Source organism: Oncorhynchus mykiss, chromosome 5 (genome assembly GCF_013265735.2).
Source record: "Oncorhynchus mykiss isolate Arlee chromosome 5, USDA_OmykA_1.1, whole genome shotgun sequence".
Classification (NCBI taxonomy): domain Eukaryota; kingdom Metazoa; phylum Chordata; class Actinopteri; order Salmoniformes; family Salmonidae; genus Oncorhynchus; species Oncorhynchus mykiss.
The window spans coordinates 38,545,860-38,561,288 of NC_048569.1; the positions used below are offsets into that span (position 1 = coordinate 38,545,860).

At 44.9% G+C, this 15,429-nt stretch overlaps 1 protein-coding gene across 7 annotated transcripts in view; it reads left to right on the forward strand.

The window, feature by feature from the left end:
- pdlim5b (PDZ and LIM domain 5b) overlaps positions 1–15,429 on the forward strand; it is a 72,171-nt gene that overhangs the window by 48,876 nt on the left and 7,866 nt on the right. For 2 of the 7 annotated variants that reach the window (XM_021602764.2, XM_036977446.1), the window contains exons 4-7: positions 6,993–7,026; positions 7,386–7,930; positions 12,220–12,374; positions 13,998–14,028. In XM_021602764.2, coding sequence (XP_021458439.2) covers positions 6,993–7,026; positions 7,386–7,930; positions 12,220–12,374; positions 13,998–14,028 — 765 coding nt within the window. Of the gene's footprint in view, positions 1–6,992; positions 7,027–7,385; positions 7,931–10,447; positions 10,471–11,879; positions 11,907–12,219; positions 12,375–13,997; positions 14,029–15,429 lie in introns of all 7 variants that reach the window. The other 5 variants (XM_021602766.2, XM_036977449.1, XM_036977447.1 and 2 more) reach the window with 5 other exon arrangements.

Genomic DNA, 15,429 nt, shown 5'->3' on the forward strand with positions numbered 1-15,429 from the left:
AAAACGTACCCAAATTAAGCTGCCTATTTCTCAGGCTCAGAATTTAGAATATGCACATAATTAGGATAGAAAACACTCTAAAGTTTCCAAAACTGTCAAAATATTGTCTGTGAGTATAACAGAACTGATATTGCAGGCGAAAACCTGAGCAAAATCCAACCCGGAAGTGGCTTCTATTTTGAAAGCTCCATGTTCCGTAGCCTGCCTTCGCTCCATTTAAAGGGATATCAACCAGATTTCTTTTCCTATGGCTTCCCCATGGTGTGAACCGTCTTTAGACATAGTTTCAGGCTTTTATTTTGAAAAAATTAGCGAGAAAGATCACATCGTGTCATTGTATGGCTGGGTGCCAGCAGCGTTTTGTATGTGCAACAGCTTGGAGCAGCCATTTTCTCTCTCTCTCTCCTATTGAAGAAGCTACATACCCGAATGATATACTATCGATTATATATTGTAAAACCAACATGAGGATTGATTATAAAAACACGTTTGAAATGTTTCTACGAACATTACGGATACTATTTGGAATTTTCGTCTGCGATGTCGTGACTGCTCGAGCCTGTGGATTTCTGAACAACGCGCCAACCAAATGAAGGTATTTTGGATATAAAAATAATCTTTATGGAACAAAAGGAACATTTTATTGTGTAACTGGGAGTCTCGTGAGTGCAAACATCTGAAGATCATCAAAGGTAAGCGATTTAATCTATTGCTTTTCTGACTTTCATGACCAATCTACTTTGCTGCTAGCTGTTTGTAATATTTTGTCTACTGAGAGAGATGTCCTTACATAAACGCTTGGTATGCTTTCGCCAAAAAGCTTTATTGAAATCTGACACGCCAGGTGGATTAACAACAAGCTAAGCTGTGTTTTGCTATATTGCACGTGATTTAATGAAAATGTAAATATTTTGAGTATTCAGCGGTGGTTGACACAAATGATCCCGCTAACGGGATGGGTGCATCAAGGAGTTTGAACTACTCTGGCCATGGTTCCACTCTGAAATGGGACTAACTTGAATTGAGAAGCTTTTAGTCTTTGTACCTATTAGCTGGCTATTTCTAGAAGTGTTTTTATTTATTTATTCTCCCGTTTCTCTTACATGGCCAGCATTTTCCTCTTTATCTTAAAAGTCATGTTGACCTGCGTTTTTTTAATGTTTTGGATTAAATAATGTTTACAACTGAGCGCGTTTGAGCATGAGGGAACTTCTACACGCCATAATTAACCTCATAATGTATGTGGAGCGTGTCATATCATGCAATCATATTCAATTATTATGAAACCATCTGTTTCTTTACTGTTTATCTTTATTCCCCTGATAAGGAACCTGCTTTAGGGCTGGAAATGTCATCTTTATTATGGGTAGTTATCATTCTATTGCACAGTATTAGGTGTTCTAGTATTCAGTAAATGGACTGGTTGCGCTGCTGTGGGACCCAAGGTAGCTTTGGAGTGGAACAAGTTCTGTGCAATGGATGGAAATATTCTCACTTCCAGCGGATTAGAAGCATTTTACATTCAATTACATGTACTGATCCAGAATGGGGAAATTGTTCCAGATTACGTTTTTAGCATGGGATAAATGATTCTTGTCTGTGTGTGTGTGTGCCTTTGGTATGAATTATCCTGTCCTCAGTTTACCACTCCTTGGCCTGCTGTCATTCAGGGGGAACAGATTGACGCGGGATTGTCTGGGAGAGACATTATGAAACATCTGCTTGTGTGTGTTTTTGTGCAGGTTTCTAAGTGTTTGTGTGTGCAGATGGTGGAAGGAGGAGAGTGTGCTGGGACTTGGGATCTTCTCATGCTTATGGTGTCATTATTTGGCTGTTAACGTACCCCACCCCTACACAGCACGTGCACGCTGCTTTGGAGCGCTGGGGGTTAGTCATCACACACATCATACGAGTGAGACTGACAGTAGCGACAGGCTGTCCCGTTGCGAATGTTAACGAGTTTCACACTAAAAACAAACCCCTTCCATCTTCACCTCTCCTGTCTTTCCATACGATTAGAGCGCTCTCTCTCCCCTTGCTGACCCTAGAGTACATCTTTCAACATCGCTCGCTCACCTCTGTCACACTCACTTTCTCTCTCGCTCTCATCTCATCCATGCCTTCAGTACTCCCTGTCTCCTCTCCCACTTCTGATTTAATGAGGCTGTGTGTCAGAATTCCTGTTTCCCTGGCCATTTCTTTGCCATTCCCGTCACTGTGATCGGGAGAAGCCGGAGAGCAAGGAACATCGAGCGTTGAAAGCTTTGAGTGAGTTACACCAGGGGCCCGGCTCGGCCCCTAGGTCCCAATAGCTGGCCAGCCATAGATGGACTTAGCAGAGCAGAGAAACAACTTTTCCACAGCCATCCTTCTCCCTTTGTTTTCATTCCCCAAACCAGTTTTTAAAGTGACATGCTAAGTCCTATGTCGACTGCTTAACATCCACATCTCACACTGAAAGTGACACGGGAACTATTTGGATAACAATGAAATAAGTTAAAAAGTAGTTTACATACAAATGTTTTTTTCCCACAGAGTAGATTAATGGCAAAGACATCGATGATCGGGGTGGACTACTGCCGATCTCTACTGCTATGTAAGGGTTAAGGACTTGCTCTTTCAATGGAATAATTGTTTCCCCAGATAGTAGTTCATTTGGCAGTGGTGTCGAACAATCTCCAGAACATCTCTGATAATGACTTTTTATACAGTGTCGATGTGAGGCAGTTCATGAGTGAGTAGTCCTTAAAATGTCATCGTGTAATTCTCGCCTGGATATCTAGCTGAAGTACACACAGTAGTGTGTGTGTGTCATGTTGTGTCCTGGTGCTGAGAGAGCTGGGCCTTGCGTTAGCAGTCTCTCCATCACTCAGTCAGATGCCATGTGCCAGACTGTTGCTCTTGGCTCAGACAGACAGGAGGGGGAAATATGTCTCTACTTTGCCCTCAGGCCCGTTCTTCCAGACTCCTTATTCTGCAAGAGTTTTTTTTTGTGTTTCAGTTTCCTACCAGCCTATTTATTCACATTCCTCCCTCTCCCCATCTCTCTCATACTTAGCCTGCAAAGAATAGAGCACCATACTAAACTACATTAGCTTCAGTAGTATGTAAAGGACATGTTATCTAAATCCCACCATTATAACCATGCTAATGTGACCTTGACAGACGGAACTGTGTTCAAGTGAGTGGAACAGGGATGCAGGCAGGCTGAAGAAGGCTCTCTATGTGAGCAGGAAGGGGACAACTGAAGGCCTCCTCTGTCTGACTACAACCATGCTCCTCTCAGCAGGGGGAAGTCATCCCTATGGACAATATACAGGACAGAATTGATATTGTGGTTATGTGCAATATCCACAGACAAAATTGGATCATACACCTTGAATTTAACAGCCATTTGTGTAATGGTTGTGGTTGTTTTTCTCAGTGAGCTATTGACCTTTGAGGCCTACGTGACACGACATTCAAAGGACAGCCCTCGAGGATTTGATTTGGTATACAGACTTCTGTATTTTCTGGGAATGATCCCCATCAATCAGAAATGCGTGACTTCTTGATCCGTATCATCTGTCATCTGACTTAATTGGATTACATATATCATCAATCCGTGTAGATGACTTATAGGTTAGAGATGTAGGATCTTCAGTTGATAGCCCTGTTGAATGAAGAACAATGCAGGACATTTAAAACGTGTAGTGTATTTGAGGTTTAGAGGTCACATTTCCTGAACCCGGCAGGATTATTTTCCTGCTGTAGCAAATGGGCTCAAATTAAGATCCTACATCTGTATGTGCATGATGAATCAATTGAGGTCCAGGACAACAGCTGGATGGTTCAGTTTGAACCAGTCAGTGTCCCCCGGGCCTACCCCCAGACTACACTGCCCTGCTACTTCGTTTTCTCCCGCACACAGCTCTCATATGACACACGCATACTGTCCATCAGTCTGAACAGCACAGCACGCGATCTGGCTAGAGAGAGAGGACAGAGGGGAGAGGGCTGAGCAGATGTTCACAGGACCACCCTGGCCTGTGTTTGTTCAGTCAGCTCTGGGAACAGAGGATGGGGCCTCCCCCAGACCCAATGATGGCAGACGCACTGTGTTATGGAGTCTATCTTGTTTGTAATGGCACAGGTTGTTTGGATTTAGCCCAGTCCCCACCCTTTACTGGACTGGTTGCCTTGGCCTTTGTGAGTGCGCTGCATTCCTGAAGTGTATACATTAGTACAAGTACATTGGAGAATGCATTGGAAAATATGCACCCGCAAGTGTGGGTACAGTACTTTTCAAAATATTAATTCCATCAACGTGTGGCAGGGTGGGTCTCGATAACCACTCAGTGAGAGCCATTAGTCGGTCAGCTTCGGCTCTGTTAGAAAAAGGAACTGTGAGACTGTCCTCAACTCTTCCTAAAAATGGCACAATGTGACAGACAGAATGCCAGAGAACAGAGAACATGCCCCATGTTCTGGAAGAGACTATTCTGTGTTGCTGAGTCACTGTCTTTATGGGGAAAAGGGACACATTGTCTGGGCCTCGGAGGCTGTGAAAGACAGAGGCTCAGGACACCGTTGTTTATGAAGCCAGATGATAGACTGGGGCAGGAACTTTATTCAGAATTGCATTAATTAATGAGAGAACACGAACCAGACGGAGTCTAGACTGTGTCCATCAGACGGAGGTCATGAATAGCTCACGCCATGGATGAAGGGCAAGAAGAGCTGGAAGGGGAGGAGGGAGAGTGCGTTTTCTTGGAATGGTGCTGTGTGTACTTGATGTGCATTTAGTCGTTTCCTTCATTAGGCTATGTTCTTTGGCGTTTGCGACTGTCTCTGCTCCTCAGAGAGTGAAAGAATAGGGAAGGAATATACAGAATATACTATCCTTGTGGATAGAGAGTTGATGGTTTACATCCTGGTAACCACTTCCTCTGAATAGTGTTTGTTTGCAGCAGTATGGACAACAGGACCACCCTCCTCTTCCTGAGGCGATAAAGGTCCTGCAGCTGGTTTGATCATGAGTATAAATCTGAGGTCTTCTACACCGTTTGTAGCCCTATACACAGAGGTAGAGACTCGCACACTGAGGGGAGATATACATAGTGCTTGTTGTGCCTTGGGCTGCTGCTCTGTCTGTGGTGGCCACCAAATGGAGGATAGCTTTGTTGGGCAGTTTTTGTTTGTTTTTTCCCATTGATCCCAAGTGCAGGACAAGCCAGAAGCTTTAGTGTGGTGTGGTGGCTCTCTGTGAGGCGTACTGACAGGATACAGACAGAGGACTCTGAAAATACTGGCATGTGGGGATCCTGGGTTTTTTCCAATACGTCAAGCTCCAACTACTGCGTCCATTGTCTATTTTTATGACTGAACAGCTGAGGATTTGGCCATATGTTCAAAACATTACTTTGTGGCCTAGAGGATAGTAGACAGACTACTCCTTCCCCTAAAACACTGTATTCTTTAACACAGCGGAATGTACAGTTTGAAGCTCTGAAGCGGTAATATTACTGCGTCATATATATATACAATCACTCCAATACAGCAGGTCACAGACCTGACTGTCTCATATTAAGTGGACTTGTAGTGCTCGGTATCTAGCTAACACATGCATTGTGGGGCTGATGTAAAGAGGCTCTTATCTGGCCTCATTTGAAAAATGAATCTCAGTCAATTATATCTCAGGAGGCGCAGTCATATTGATATTCCAGAGCTCGCTGACCCCACTTTGAAATCCAAGCGAGCATGAGTGGATGATTGAGTGAAATTAGGATCCACGGTAAAATCTAGCCGACGTTAGGGAAACATACCAGAGTAATAGAGTATAATATGTTTTCCCACATGTCTCTACCTCCATGCTGCTCTATGGCTGGCTGACTCTGTGGCATTGAGCTAGGGGCCAGATAGAGACGGGGCCAGATAGAGACAGGCCTGTAAGGGAGCCAGCAGCAGTCTTTGACTTTATATTGGCTCTATTTACAGGTTTTTCTCTGGCGTGGTTTTCTCCCCCCTGAGTTTTCCTTTACTCATCACCACCTGTTTTCTCTCCCGTTCTCCCTGCCTCACCCCTCTCTGTCTACCGCTCGCTCGCTCTCCATCCATTTATCCCTCTCCTCTGTCTACCGCTCGCTCGCTCTCCATCCATTTATCCCTCTCCTCTGTCTACCGCTCGCTCGCTCTCCATCCATTTATCCCTCTCTCTAAGTCTGACAAACGGTGTATTGATTTATCGGTCCCAGTCTTACCTTCGTGGACCTAGAGTAGTTGTGACATATGGTTGTCAGGGAGACTCTGGTGGTTCATTGTACAATAACTAGTGTTTTTACTGAGGCAATAAGGCACAGGGTTTATAAATAGATTTATACCATGGCATTGTTGAATACTCGCTTCTGATGGGCTTGAAGTATATTATATTTGCACGGTGTAATTCAAAACAAAAGTCAAATTGAAAACATTATTGAATTTGATTTTCATGAGAAAGCTAGGACTGATGGTTTGGCTAGATAAACTAGAAAGTCTGTCTGGTTACACATTTCTAGTGGTAAATGTGTTAAATTCTAGTCATGGTATAAAAGGGGTAATCAACTCGAGGCTCTATACGTTCTCTAGAAAATAATGCACCTCTGTGGAAGGTAGCGCGTTGTGGAACCCCTTTTCCAGAGAACGTATAGCCCCTCATTGATTATCCCTTACATACAAATCTTAATAAATTGGCCATAAACAGTACTGCTATGCATGCTTTTTACCTTGCTGTTAGATAAAAAGGGTTCCAAAAGGTTTCTTTGGCTGTCCCCATAGGAGAACCCTTCTTGGTTCCAGGTACAACCCTCCGTGGAAAGGGTTCTACCTGGAACCAAATGGGTTCTTCCTGGAACCAAAAAAGGATATTCAAATGGTTCTCCTATTGGGACAGCCGAAGAACCCTTCCTTTTCTTCTAAGAGTGTACAGATAACTGCACATCTGTTCTTCTTTCTCATGACGTTTTCTGTCTTCACAGAGCTTCCAGTGTTCCCAAGGCGGATGCACCAAAGGTAAGAACACTCCAGTGAATCACTTCAAGTCAGATTCATTAGTTAAGATGAAAGGATTTGAATCACGTATTACTTTATAGTGGGCGTATCGACACTTACCAGGATAATTTGTTAAGTCATATGTGCTCAGGAGTTCATCAATATGTTTGCGCATGCTCCCTGTACCCTTCTGAGACGACGTTACACCACATTTTGGTTGGCTGTTATGGGCATTATGCAAAGCTTGTGAAGATGCCACCCTCATGGATAGCACTGAGGTGCATATCAATGTTCTGGGGAGCATGGCTCCTGCATGAGTTTGCTGTGTGATGTGCAGTGTGTTGTGCATGTGTTCCCCCCCCCCCCCCACCCCCTTTTAGAACGAACCGCCGGAGATCATTAAGCCTGTGCCAATCACCTACCCAGCCCCGCCATCCACATTCACCAGCCCCTCCCCCCAGCCCAGTGCTGCCTACAATAAGACGGCCCGCCCCTTTGGCGGGGGCAGCAGTGTGGGTGTGGTCACTTCCTCCCTGTCTGCCCCAAAAGTGGCCTCAATCCCTTCTGCATCGTCTGCTTTCACCCCCGCTGCCCCCTCCTCCCAGCAGCCCCAGCCTCCCTTCCCACTAGGCAGCCACTCCCGCTCTCCAGCCCCACCCATCGCAGCCCAACCCAGCTCAGCCCCACCCACCAGACCCAGCTCTGGCCGTTCCCCTTTCACCACCCCCTCGTCGTCCTCCTCTTCCTCCCCGGCCAGAGTGATAGCCCCCTCCTCCAATCCTGGTGCTCCGCAGTCCTCTTGCTATAACACGCCCATCAACCTGTACTCCAACGCCAACGCCTGTGAGGTGGCCATAGGACAGAGGCGGGGCCTGTTGGAAGCCCAGGGTGTGGTAGTCGACCAGATCAAAGACCAGTTCAACGGGTGAGTAGCACTAACCTCAAACCCCACCCCTCACCTCGTCTCCTCTCCTTTCTCCTCGTCTCCTCTCCTTTCTCCTCTTTTCTCCTGTTACTTTCTTTCTTTTTAACAACTCTTGCTTCTGCTTCCTTTGCCTTTCCAAGAGGCTCAACTGTGGGTAGGTAGGTGGTTTGTACAGTAAGTTCACTTGAAGTCTTTACCCTGCACCACATTGTATTTTTGTAGCTCAAAATAACAACATGGCTATTCAAGATGTGACCACTTAGACTGGTGTAGTGCAGCAGCATGATGGCTGTAATGGGAAATGAACATGTTTCGCTCTCACTTCCCATAAATCATGTTTATTGTTGCCAGGTCAACAAATACTTGTGGTTCACTCCACTACCTGTCTAGATGTTGTTTGAGGGCCACAAGTAGCTGGTGTCCATTTTCAGTTAATCAACCATGCAATAACAGACTACCTGCGAGAGGACATACTTTGTACTAAATCTTCCATCTGTTTCTCCTACATAGTCTACATTTATTTAGTCTATATTGTTCTCATTTAGCAGATGCTCTTATCCAGAGCGACTTGTAGGAGCAATTGAGGGGTTAAGTGCCTTGCTCAAGTGCACATCGACAGATTTTCGTCTAATTGGATCTGGGATTCAAACCAGCGACCTTTGGGTTACTGGCACAACGCTCTGAACTGCTAGGCTACCTGCCACTCTACAAACACACTCTTGTTTGTAGAGCAACATGCCTATATCTACCTAGCTCTTTAAACAGCCACAATAGAGAGAAATAGTAATGGCGTCTTTTTGTAGGCGCCAACTCCGCCAGGGTTCGTTGGACAAAGCCTATGGAGAAATGAATGGAGTTCCTGTAGGGTTTTTGGATAAACGCTGAAAATAAGGTCTGTGGTAAACACAGGTTTAGGAGATCTGACACGTTCTGTTCTATGAGACCCTCTTCATCAGCTAACGTCACTTTTTGAATCCTTTATGCCATTTAAAAAAAAGGCTTCATAATTAATAAAGGTCATGCTATTATCTCATAGAACAAAACGCATCAGAACTGATTTTTTTTGCGTTTATCCCAAAACCCTATTGTTTCTCCATTCGGTTTCCCCATAGGAATGGCTGAACAAACCAGAGCTAACTTATTTACGGCGTTTAGGACTGCAAGCCGGCGAGCTCCGAGTGCAGCAGCACATCTTGTCTCATGTTAAAGGGAACTGGAAACAGAAGACGAAGGCAGCAGCAGAACGACGACATGTTAAACTCACTCCTGCTACCACCCAGCCCAGCCCGCCTCCCTCTAATTGATAGCAAAGTGAATAGCCTTGCCAAACACCCAGTATTCCGCCTCGGAGTCTGCCTGACATGTTGTTGTCTGTCGACTCAGACGCTTGTTTCTACAAGTCTGGTATTCTGGAAGCGTTGGCCCTGTAGAAGCTCTACTGGGATGGTTCTCAGGCCAGATGTATTTATAAACCTCAGAATAGTAAAACACGTGTTTTTGACTAGTCTACCAATGTAGTCCACTGATGCAAATGTAATTAGTTATGTTTCACAGCTGAATATAGTAGAGACTTCAAGCCACATACCTGTAGGCACTTTGGTTGTCATCTCAGTCTTTACTGCATACTCTACTTACGGTCTCTGGAGTTATTATTCCTCCTGTCTAAACCCCCTGGACTACTCTGTCTGCTTCTGATTGGCTTGAAGGGCATTCTAGAGCATGCATTATTTCCCTATAACGCACAGTATATTTGCACAATAGAATTCAATGGCTACATGTTCTGTGTTTGATCTGCTATTGAAAGCAAAAGTCGAATTCGATTTTCATGATAGCAAGCTAGGACTGATGGTTTGGTTAGCTAAACTAGAAAGTCTGTTTGGTTACACATTTCTAGTGGTAAATGTGTTAAATTCTAGTCATGGTATAAAAGGGGTAATCAACTTGAGGCTCTATACGTTCTCTGGAAAATAATGCACCTCTGTGGAAGGTAGCGCGTCGTGGAACCCCTTTTCCAGAGAACGTATAGCCCCTCCTTGATTATCCCTTACATACAAATCTTAATAAATTGGCCATAAACAGTACTGATGTGCATGCTTCTTTTTTTTTCTCCAAAAGGTTTATTTGGCTGTCCCCATAGGAGAACCCTTTTTGGTTCCAGGTAGAACCCTTTTTGGTTCCAGGTAGAACCCTCTGTAGAAAGGAACATGGAACCAAATGGGTTCTACCTGGAACCAAAAATGGATCTTCAAAAGGGTTCCCCTATGGGGACAGCCGAATAACCTTATTAGGTTCCTTTTTTTCTATGCATGTACAGATGGTTTTCTGTCTACAGGTTCCAGGTATAGTAGCAGCATGCGTGTTCAACTGAATCCTGTGTGTGTTTCTCTGGGTGTCTGCTTGCACCTCGTCTCAGAATGGGCCATGTGTTTTTAGGACCCAATTGGATCAATGCTCTTTCTCTTTTCCTGCTCCTTTACTTTGCTTCATCCTCTTCTTCTTCATTTGTTCTTTCCTCAGGAGGACGAGGAGGAAGAGACCAAGTTAGTGTTCTAACAGTAGCAGTGACACACTGTCTGCTAGCTCTGTAACTGTGGGATGATGCGATTATCAGTGCTTTACTGCCGCACCTGAATAGTACAGTAGGCATGCTGGCTCCTTTCTGCCATAACCCTCAAACCTCACTCATACTCATGTACTTACTGTATTACACCCTCATCTCAGAGCACAAAACAACCTGCAAGGCCACCCTGTAAATAACCCACAGCCATAAGCCTTGTGATCCAGTTCATTCTGTTCATTCATGCTCCATGTGCCATGGCATCCCGGCCCGGTTCACTTGGAAAAGTAGTGTATTTACACCCATGTGCATTGAAATGCTGTTCCGTTTATAGTGCACTGCTTTTGACCAGAGCCCCATAGACTCTATAGGCACTTTAAAGGGAATAGGGTGCCATTTTTATGCTGCATCCCCACCAGGCCCATCCCCACAGCAACTCAGTGCCCTGTAGGCTGACCTGTCACCACTCAGCGGGGCTACTGAACCCTGTCCCTGCATCTGTCCCCCTCCGTCTGTCCGTCTGCCACCGTGTCACTCTGTTTACCCAAGGCCACTTATTAATTACCAGCCAGCTATTTCACTGTGGTTCTAGGAATAGTACTGTCACAATCTGACCCCTGACCTCCATTCACTTAGAATACACTCACTGACACACGCAATAGACTAGAACACGAGCTGGAGAGCTCACACGCAGAACACTCCGATATATTCACACTTGACTTGCCTCAAGTGCATAAATGCATTTGTAGCTAATGTAATACAGACACCTTGAGATGAGTGTCTAAACATGATTTATTCAGGACAGGAATACAAAGAATGCATCTGTTCAGGTCCTGAGCTCACTGTAATGTGAGGCCCAGTGGTTCCCCCTCGTGGTGAGAGATGTTAATTTCACCCTTGCTTCTAACAATATTATACAGTTACATTTAATAGTTTTCCGTCAATTCCCCAAAATCCAAACTAGATCACTGTTTCTTCAGCTGATCAATAATCCATAAAGCATATTCCTGCTAGTACTAAAAGCATGATGTCATGCTATAATATGAGTGTCTCTGAGTTAACGCCGTGTATGTGGGCTGAATCATGTCATGTCACCTTCATAGGGGTTTTGGAGGTGATCATTACAGTTAGTTGGAATTGATAGCTATGTGTCATTGTAGCTGACTGCTGCTCTGCTATTTCTAGTGTAGCTGCTGTTTCTGCCAGTGCACCTCAGAGCATTAAGTATAGCCCGTAGTACTGCAGTAATGCTCATACTTTAGAACCAAATAGTTTTAGCGCCTTGGAAGTACAATATTCAGTTTTTCCTCCCAGTCTTTTCTAGTTTCTGATTCTTCTCCTTCTATTATCCTATTTTCCTTTTCTTACTTCCCTCTCAATTTCCGTGTGCAGAATCCCCCCAAAGACTGCCACTAGGAGGTACGGTAAATGGGAAGTCTAGCAGTGGCCACTTCACGGAGTGAATGTGTTTGTTTGTCTTGTCTGAGTCTACCTGTAGTATACACTGGGAGTGGGAGTGTGTTTTGTCTGTACCTGTGTGTGAGATTTGTTTTGCACTTGTGTTATCCTACTGTATGAAAAAGATGAATGAATTCATTGATTTAATGAATTAATCGGAGTAATTACTTGATGAATAAAGTCATTATTAAAAGTGATTTTTATGAATGGTGAATGCTAATAGTAATTGGAAATAAATGATGAGGATACTTATTCTGTGTGTGTGTGGCCTCAGGAACAGAGTTGAACCAGAGTTGAACCATTCCTCACCACTCAGCGAGGCCAGTAAGAAGCGTATGATCGAGGACACGGAGGACTGGCATCCTCGAACCGGCACCTCCCAGTCCAGGTCCTTCAGAATCCTGGCTCAGATCACTGGCACAGAGAACGGTGGGTACCCCCTGGCACCCTCCCCCTTCCCCCAATACCCTGATGCATAATGACACCCTAGTTACTTTATGTTGGGTACCCCGGCACCCTCCCCTTCCCCCAATACCCTGATGCATAATGACACCCTAGTTACTTTATGTTGGGTACCCCGGCACCCTCCCCTTCCCCCAATACTCTGATGCATAATGACACCCTAGTTACTTTATATTGGGTACCCAGGCACCCTCCCCTTCCCCCAATACCCAGATGCATAATGACACCCTAGTTACTTTATGTTGGGTACCCTGGCACCCTCCCCTTCCCCCAATACCCTGATGCAAAATGACACCCTAGTTACTTTATGTTGGGTACCCTGGCACCCTCCCCTTCCCCCAATACCCTGATGCATAATGACACCCTAGTTACTTTATGTTGGGTACCCTGGCACCCTCCCCTTCCCCCAATACCCTGATGCATAATGACACCCTAGTTACTTCATGTTGGGTACCCTGGCATACCCAGGCCAGAACACATGCAGCACCACCAATACCTTGGCACAGTGATATTAGAAAATAGATATATGTTATAGCTAGATCATTGTGACTAGTTGGCCTTTTCCCCTAAGGGAAAGGTTACATAAGTAGGCTGTAGTATAGATTACAACAGTGCTGAGGCTTGAGGCTGATTCCCTGACCTGTCAGTGTTTTTAATTTGCTGTTTTATACTCTTGTGAATTCAATGGTTTTTACTAGATTACTTGTAGTTTTTTATGTCTGTCTGTATTTTATTTTTTTTGTAATGACTTGGTGCTGCCTATCTTGGCCAGGGCACTCTTGAAAAATGAGCCCTTCCTGGTTAAATAAAGTTTTTTTTAAAAATAAATAATAATAAATAAAAGTGCTGCATGCTAGTCCCTGTGGCACAGGTCTGTCTCTGAGCCTCAGCAACCATCTCTCTGTCATCACCCCAGCCCTGTGTGTGTGTGTGTGTGTGTGTGTGTGTTGGACATGCTCTGCTAATATAAGCTGACAAGGAACAGTGGATTAGATGTCCCTCTCTACTCCAGACATAGGCTGAGGTTACCAATTTGTATTTTACCTTGATTTAACTAGGCAAGTCAGTTAAGAACAAATTCTTATTTTCAATGACGGCCTAGGAACAGCAGCCGTGTGTTTACTGCCTGTTCAGGGGCAGAACGACATATTTGTATCTTGTCAACTCGGGGGTTTGAACTTGCAACCTTTCGGTTACTAGTCCAACGCTCTAACCACTAGGCTACCCTGCCACCCCGGCAATGCAGCGCTGAATATGTTTACAGCTGTTGATATTATGCAAATGGTGCTGGAGAGTGGTTTGTACAGATGTGGAGAGTGGTTTGTAGGTGAGGAGAGAGGGATGTAGCTCCCCCCAGGACTGTCTCTGCCATCTGATATTGAGCCCAGTAATCCAGCCCTCACGTGGAGTAGAGATATTTGAGGTGCACCCTTGGCTATATTTTTATTTTGCATTTAAAAAGCAGTATAACCCCTTTCTTTTTGGCTGGTCACCCCATCAGTTATTTTCTATTACAAGACACACGTCTACACGCACATTTCACAATCTCTGCATTGATGTTCATGCATTTCTTTCTTCCTCTGTTGACAGACCAAGCCCAGGAGAACAGCACTGGAAAGAAGTGAGTAGTTGATTGGTCAGTCTGCTCCCATGTGATCAGGTTGTATTTTCCTGGCGTGTGAGTGTGACGCTGTTGTTACTGTGACTATGTTGGGGTGACGTCTCATCCTGCACGTCACAGAAGCTTCTCATTATTGGGATTCCGTGTTTAGCCCATTGCTTCCTGATCCAATGAGACGCTTAGTTTCAAGCTTCATTACAGGAAGCCACATCAGAGGAAGCCCACTGTGGAGGAAACCCTAGTAAAAACATCTCCGGCTGGGTTAGCTGGTTCGGCCAAACACTGCTGATGTCCCAACCTAAGCACCGGACAATTAGAATGTCACGATGGGATTGTGGGTAACGAAGAGGGACTATGGGTAATAAGGGACTGCCAGGAGGAGACACTCACTCATGCCTTCTCAGAGACATGTGGTTAACAGACAGCACGCTCCCAAACACAGAGCTCCTAACAAGAGATATCAAGTCTCTTTGCTAATCTTACTGCTTTATTTAATTGACCTGTATTTCCTCAATTTCCCAGTATTTTCCCGAACATTTCTTGTGTTACTTTTTTCTTACAATTTCTTTCTTCCCGTCTGCTCTCCTGTGTCCTCTCCTTTCTCCCTCCTTCCCTACCTCCCTCTCCCCTCCTGCCCTGTGCCGTTGGGTGTGTTAGGGTGAACAAACCGGACCCGGAGGTTGTGGGACAACTGTACAACAAGCTGAGAGACTGGCACCATGGTGTTTCAGCACGCACACTCAACGTGCAGTAGACTGTTTCTCACTAAGATAATTGCGTACTATTTGTGACCTCTACCTGCCTGTGTTCTATTTATTTCAATATGCCTGTAGTTGTCTCCCTGTGTGTGCAGTGGAGTCCATTATATTTCACATTATACCTACCGTTATCACGTACACTTGTATAGTTACAGGTATTAGTTAGTGCATTATTTACGTGTGCGAGAGACTCCCTTAAGTTACCTTGCCTTATTTGACTACTTACACTATATATGCAAAAGTATGTGGACACCCCTTCGAATTTGTGGATTTGGCGATTTCAGTCACACCCGTTGCATAAAATCGACCCAACAGCCATGGAATCTCCAAAGACAAACATTGGTAGTAGAATGGCCTTACTGAAGAGCTCAGTGACTTTCAATGTGGCACCGTCATAGGACGCCACCTTTCCAACAAGTCAGTTTGTCAAATTTCTGCCCTGCTAGAGCTGCGCCGGTCAACTGTAAGTGCTGTTATTGTGAAGTGGAAATGTCTAGGAGCAACAATGGCTCAGCCGTGAAGTGGTAGGCCACACAAGCTACCAGAACAGGACCACCGAGTGCTGAAGCACGTAGTGCATATAAATCGTTTGTCGTCGGTTGACACAAACACTACCGAGTTCCAAACTGCCTCTGGAAGTAAC